Consider the following 7,450-nt stretch of genomic DNA (forward strand, 5'->3'; position numbering starts at 1 on the left):
CTATAGTTCCCTCTCACATCCCTGTCTCAAAGGCTCATTCATTATGCGGCTCATTATGGGTTCTTTTGTTCTCTCAGGTGTGATGCACATCATTATTCATGATCATTCACGCCTCTTCGCATATGGGCTTTGTAAGTAAAAAGTGTCATATAAAATTTAAATCAATATATTGTTTTATGTGAATGAGCAGGCACACTGATTCTCATTCATTATTCAAAAGTCTTGTGGATTTACTGTGTGTTTTGTGGCCTTATTTCTGAGACTTAAATTTCAATAACCATGCATAAACGTTATTCACTCAAAAATACAAGCATGTACATGTGTGTTGCTCTCATATTATGGTAGCCTAGTTTGTGCTGAATACAGTGTAATGACACTTTTGCCATTTATATATTTATATGCAATTTAAAAAAAGCACAAATGTCAGAGCATGTCAAACTTCTTAATCCATATTGGTTGAATATTAATCATATTTTCCTATCAGAGAACACTTTTATACACAGTTATAGCAGGTGACCTGTTCCTGCTCCATAAAGCCTTCAGAGAAACTCTGAAATCAATGGAGACATTTGATAAGAAATGAACAACAAATGAGCTGAAGACAGTTAGAGGAGAGAGCAGAGCTGAACACTCACAGGATCTCATGACAAGATGCAACTGTTGCTTTAAGACACTTTAACACATGTTTATTTCTGATGAAATTTACATCATTGATCTAGAGGAAGTTGAGGCCTACTGGAGCTGAAAGTGACAAAGTTCACAGTGTGAAATGATGAGCTAAAAGGAGCTACAGATGATCACATTAACACTTAAAGGTGTGCAGTTATTTTAGACGTTGGTGGTTTCACATCATTTCACTAGAGCAGCTTCACATCAGCGCGTCTGTCATTTTATTACTGAAGCAGTTTTGAAGAGTTTGTCTTCTCATATTTGTGGACTGAAACCGCTGAAGATGTTTTGGACTGTTTTGTTCTGTTTGTGTTTCTGGCATCTGGATGGTAAGTTTTAAATGTGTTTTTATGGCTTCAGCTGCTTCTGTTCTGGTCTCATGTAATAAATGACTGGTTAAATTAGTCAGAGAGGATTAACATTCACTGTCAGGACAGCACTGATAGGGGGCATTCAAATTCTAACACAAACCCACAGAAAAATACAAACTCAGGAGGTGAAAAACGTATTTATGTACAATGTTTATATGAGAAAATCCCCCAACATGTAATCCTGGAAACAACGGCTATACAGTGCGAAATCCACTCCAAAAAACTTTTAGTCAGTAGTTTTGGAGGGGTCAGCATCAATAGAACTTCCGCAGTTCTTTCCACTCATTTATGCATTTCTTTCTCAAAAGTGAGTTTTATCAAGTGGGATTAACAGCATATTCACTATCAATGAGCTCTGACTGAAGTTTGGTTTTGTCCAGAGAGCTTGCATGAGTTTATTGTTGGTCCCCAAACAGCCATTTCTCCCCTCACAGCATCAACCGTGCTGAAATAAAGATGATGAAGTTCAGTCCCTGTGTTCATGTGTATGGTATATGTATAACCATCAGTGAAATCTGCGACACATGTATTTCAGGTCATATGCCTGTTTTATTTACTGTGGTTGTTCCCAGTTTTGAGATTTATACCTGTGTTTCTTCCTCATTGTTATGCGGATGATGTACAAATCTGACAAATGACAATGCCTCAGTTCATCCATTGCTTCACTGCCTGAGAGATTTAAACATATGGTTGGATCAGAACTTTCTCTGTCTTGATGAAAATAAGACTGAGGTTGTTGTGTTTGGTCGTCCTGGGGATTTAAGTGCCTGTGTAGAAGCTCTTGGTATTTTAGGATCGCATATTCATCCATTTACCAAGAATCTCTATGTGATTTTTAACAGTCATTTTAAATATGACAAACAGATTAGTTCTGTAGTTAAAGCTAGGTTTTTTTCCAGCTGAGACTGTTGACTAAAGTCAAGCCATACCTGCCACACTTTTGAAAGAGTAATTCATGCTTTTATTACGTCTCGACTGGACTACTGTAATTCTTTATATGTTGTATTAGATCAGTCATCTCTTCAACGCTTACAGTTAGTCCAGAATGCAGCAGCTCGGCTCCTAACTGGGACTTAAAACCGTGAGCACATTACCCCAGTTTTAGCCTCACTCCACTGGCTTCCTGTCTGCTTCAGAATTGATTTTAATATCGTATTGCTTGTTTTTAAAGGGGTCATAAAATGCCCTTTTTGTACAAGTTAATATGATTCTTTAGTGTCTAAATGAAAAGTTTGTAATATACTTTAATTAAAAATTCTCATTAGTATTGTAAGAAAACACTCATTTTACCTGGTCAAAAACAGCTCTGTTTTCACCAAGCCATTTCAGTGCATGTGACTTTAAATGATAATGAGCTTTGCTGACCCCGCCCCCTCTGCTCTGTGGCGCGTTTTGGCACAACACCATGCACAACACACGTGGAGTGTTGCCTTGACAACAGTTGAGGGTATGTTTTGGAGAAATGGCAACGGGAGTCTCTGAAAACACAATTTGAACCAGAGTCGGACCTGGAACAAGATGACAGCCCCAACAAAGTTCGACAATTAAGGTTTCTGACGTTTATAACGTTTCTGAATGGTTAGTTAACGTAATGTCACTTTGATCTATCTTTATACTGGCAGGGTAGCGTAGTGAGATACGAATGCTATGTGTTTACTGATGTACACGTTAGTTCATTGTTACCACGTTAACTCTATAACCAGCGTACACAGTTTGTAATAACCATAACGCGTTGTTCATTATAAACGTGGGATTATGAAGTATATTGAGAATGTCATACATAGAAAGCATGCCGTAATGTAACTTACCCTGTAAACTTTAGCCGCATGCATCGTGAAGCATGCAAGTGATTTGCAAAGATTAATATAAAGGTTAATAAAACGTTACACTCACACTTCTTCTGGAGGTGCAGCAGGAACACGAATAGTTGGTAGCGATCCTTTTTTCAGCAGCAGCTTCTTAGCAAAACCTGCTTTATTGACCCTTGTTTATAAAGCAGTCTGATGAGAAATGATTTGCGCAATCATGAAAGCATTGACGTTGATCGGAGTGAATATTCCCTTCGAAAACAAAACTCAGCCACTGCATCTTCACGGTTCGGATTTAGGAACATCAAAATGACTGCTGTGTTCGCTATTACACCCAAGAACAGAACACCACAATCGCTAAGACGCCATTCTGCTCCAGCGTATCAACAATGGCGGACTGATGACAGCTCGCTCAGGGCGGGTCTGTGTTGAAACGCTGCTGTCAATCAACAATCGTGGGCGGGGCGTACACCGTGTAACGTCACACGGTCAGACGGCTCGATTTGAGACAGGGGAAAACATATAAGGAGATTAAAAAAAAAAACACTGGATGGATTTTTATCATTATAGGATGGTTGTGTACAGGCACTGCCAACACACATTTCCATACAATCAACTTGTAAAAGAGCATGTACCATTATATGACCCCTTTAAGATTTTAAACGGGTTGGCGCCTTCTTGTTTATCAGAGCTTTTACATGTCCACACTCCTGTTAAAGCACTGAGGTCGTCCAATCAGACGCTCCTTGATATCCAGGTTAAAAGATAAAGGTGACCGAGCCTCTCATTGGCAGCTCCTAATCTCTGGAATAATCGAACTGTTCATATAAGAACAGCTCAGACTGCTGAAATGTTTAAGTCGTTGCTTAAGACCCACCTGAATTCCTTAGCTTTCATTTCGAGTTGAGTTTTGACACTGTGACATTTTCTACTGTGTTTGTTTTGTCTTTTGTTTATGTATCCTGACACTGTTAAAGGTCCCATGGCAAGAAAATGTCATTTTATGAGGTTTTTTTTAACATATGAGTTCCCCTAGCCTGAATATACTCCCCAAGTGGCTAGATATTTTGATGGGTGTAAACCGAGTTCTGGCTGTCTTTCTCTGCCCTTGAGAAAATTACAGCTCAGACGAGCTGATCTGGAATTTTCCTGTTATGAGGTCATAACAGGAAAGGTTACCTCCCCTTCCTCTGCTTTGCCCGCCCAGAGCATTCGGAGAAAATGGATTCAGTTTATGTCAGCACAGGCTTTACAAAAAGACTTTACAATATGGATTCGATAGCACCGCGACAAACAGTGAGTAAGTGTTCATTAATGCCTGATCTGTGGTCAGTGATTTCTGATGTGTAGCTAATCATTCAAGTTCACACAGACTTTCTTTCGAAATAGTATAATGATCCCTAAGCGTAGTGCATCAGTGAATCAAGCCAGTGACTAAAACTCTCAGATACAAATAAGCTCGGCGCTAACAGCAACAACTCAGTACAATAAATGTAGCGGACCACGTCCGAATGATGGCCAGACTTTACTGATGTTTCAGGAGTTTATTGAAACCGTTTATCTCCAAAAATCACCGTAAGAGCTGAACAAAAAACAAAAAAGTGTGCATAAACACCTCTTACACAAACTCTCTCTCCATAGCATTATCAATAACAACAGCGAAATACACAGACATACTCATTACAAATGACAGTAAACAAGCACATACACACATATTGCCTTTTCGTGGGTGCTAAACAAACTGTAAACTTTAAATCTGCTTAAACTGACTGAATGATGAACTGCGAGCTCTCACGAGCGCTTCCTCTTTTTTCATATCACTCCGTAGACTGCAACACCCGTCAAAATAAAAGTCCCTACTTTTTTACACAGATAATACAGACCTAAAAACTATTTAAACGCACAGAAATGTCAAAAATATACACAAAAACAAATTATAAGATACATTACAATGAAGTCTGTTACAATAAAACTTCCTCCAGCTCTCCCTCTCTCTCTCTCTCTCTCTCTCTCTCTCTCTCTCTCTCTCTCTCTCTCTCTCTCTCTCTCTCTCTCTCTCTCTCTCTCATGCATGCACTGCGTGCAGTGCCTCGCTAAACCACGCCCCCTCTGCAACATAATCTAACACTCATTTCAAATGCAAAGATGTCAGCCAATCACAGTGGGCGTTTTCACTGAAGTCTCACAGCAGACACGCCCATTGAAACAGGGAATTCAGCCAGAGGGGTAATAACAGTATAGAAAAAATGCCTTTTATTTCTAAATTATGAAATTTTTTATATAAGTACACCTCAGGAAACATTATAAAATAATAGAAAAATGCCATGCCATGGGATCTTTAAGCACTTTGGTCAACTGTGTGGTTTTTTAAATGTGCTATATAAATACATTTGAACTGAACTGAACATAATTTGGATAGTTTTTGTTCTTCAGTTTGAGGAAAAACACAATGAAAATGTGGGACACAATCCGTTGAGCTTTTGATACCAATATAGTAAATGTCATAGCGAGTAAAAAACAACAAGGAACCTCCATGAGAAGGTTATAATCCACAGGTTTAAACAGAAAATCAAAACGGAACAATCCAATCATTTGGCACACACTTAATTAAAACATAACTCAGAGGATCAGCAGAAAAACACATTTCCCCATCACTGGCCTAAGAGATGAAAACAATGATCTATGACTCAACCCATCTTTAACCAAATCTATAATCTATAATCTATAACCCCTCCCTTATATCGGCGGCCTCACGCTCAGACCTGAGGAACACACCACCCCTAGTGTTGAGGAGAAGAACTACAGTAAAAGTGTCTCTTTATTAAGTTATTGTTCCATATATAAATCTATTTCTCTTTTCATTCATCATTTTTTGTCTTTTGTTTTGCTGCAGAATATTATTAACATCACATTTCAGTGAAGCGTCAAACCAACATTTTAAAGCTTTAATCTGTGAAAACTCTGTTCTTCAGGTGTGTTTGGTGATGAAGAGGAGTCAGTGTTACTGAGGAAGGAATCTTCATCCACTCTACACTCTGGTCTCTCTGAAATAAAGGATGATGATGTGATTCTGTGGTGGTTTGGAAACACTGTAATAGCTGAAATCAATAAACGGGCCGACAGATTCACTGTATATGATGATGTTCTTGATGGGAGATTCAGAGACAGACTGAAGCTGGACAATCAAACTGGATCTCTGACCATCACAAACACCACAACTGAACATGCTGGACTTTATAAACGACAGATGAGGGTCTCACACAGATACTCATTTAAAGAATTCAGTGTTTCTGTTGGTGAGTAGAGATCATTTCAACACTGATTGAGCCGAGAATAAGATTGTTGATTATATTTGTTCTTGTTTATCTTTTTTCTGTCGTGTTCTCCAGCTCGTCTGCCTGTTCCTGTCATCAGTAGAGACTGTTCTTCATCATGAACATGTCTGCGCTGAAATAAGTGTTGATTGACTGAGCTGATCTCAGTTTGATGCTTTTATTCCTCAGACTCTGTCCACTGTTGTGGTTCTTCTGAAGCTGTGATCCGATTGGTCCTCTCTGCTCTGGTGGGCGTGGCTACTGTCATTATTCTGGTTTATGACATCAGATACAGAAGAGCTGAACGAGATCAAGCTCATATTCACACATCAGGTACCTCCTTTATGGTGTCATGTCTCTTTTTTTATCAGTTATTAATCTTCATTGTAATTGTTTTTTATATTCATATGTTGATATTTTTTGTATTTATAGGTGGCTCATTTCCACCATAGAAGATGATTTGATAAAGAAACAGAAACATATTTACACATTAACGCTCAGTATCACATGCAAGTGTTTGTCATGATAAATGCTGATAATTACCAAATATTACATTGCTCATGCTAGATTAGCTAACATGCTTTTTTAAAAACATTTTTACAATCTAATCTTTCATATTTGATTGGGGCTTTAAAATGACTTCCAATCACACTTAAAGTCTCACACGTCTTGTAGTGTTATTATTGTTCAGATCAGACGTCTCTAATAAAAGTTCCTCTACTGGCTGAAGATAAAAGTTTTCATTTGCATGTTTTAGTTTATTCTACATGTTTTTTTTTAAAGTTTAAATGCTTTATTGTTTATATTTTCTCTCAGATAAGACAGATATGTCACATTTGCTTGCCTTTATCAATAAAGTTTTCTCTCTCTGAGGTTCAAGAGTCTCTCTATGTTTTATTACACTTATCATGTTGAGCGCCCCCTGCAGGAAGATTGTCTTTTGTTTCTATATTTCACAATGAATATACAGTACTTCCAAACAAATCTCAAAAAAGTGGTGTTGTTGATCCTCAGGTGAGACAAATCAGAGTACAGAGATTTAAAGAACATCCGAAATCACATACTCTCGAGTAGGCACTTATTTTGAATAAGTAAGTACTTAACAAGCTTAAAGTATGTGCTATATAGTATGAATGTAATCTGGACGTACTACCTTCACCATGTGACCTACCAGCATCAGAAGAAGTAGATCATCTGGGTACATTTAGCCTATTCTGTCCCCTGGGAAGACCACACTCTCAAAAAAAAAAGGTTGCACTTTATTTTGATAGTCCACTTTAAACATTCT

At 38.1% G+C, this 7,450-nt stretch overlaps 1 protein-coding gene across 1 annotated transcript; it reads left to right on the forward strand.

Annotated features, from left to right (window-relative positions):
- The first annotated feature begins 761 nt into the window (after positions 1-761).
- Positions 762-7,037, forward strand: LOC307129195 (uncharacterized protein). The gene is made up of 4 exons (XM_079821410.1): positions 762-998; positions 5,821-6,144; positions 6,352-6,495; positions 6,595-7,037. The coding sequence occupies exons 1-4, from the start codon at positions 953-955 to the stop codon at positions 6,612-6,614; spliced, it is 534 nt and encodes a 177-aa protein (XP_079677536.1). The 5' UTR covers positions 762-952; the 3' UTR covers positions 6,615-7,037.
- The last annotated feature ends 413 nt before the right edge of the window (positions 7,038-7,450 follow it).

Source organism: Gobio gobio (genome assembly GCF_949357685.1).
Source record: "Gobio gobio genome assembly, chromosome: 7".
Lineage (NCBI taxonomy): Eukaryota > Metazoa > Chordata > Actinopteri > Cypriniformes > Gobionidae > Gobio > Gobio gobio.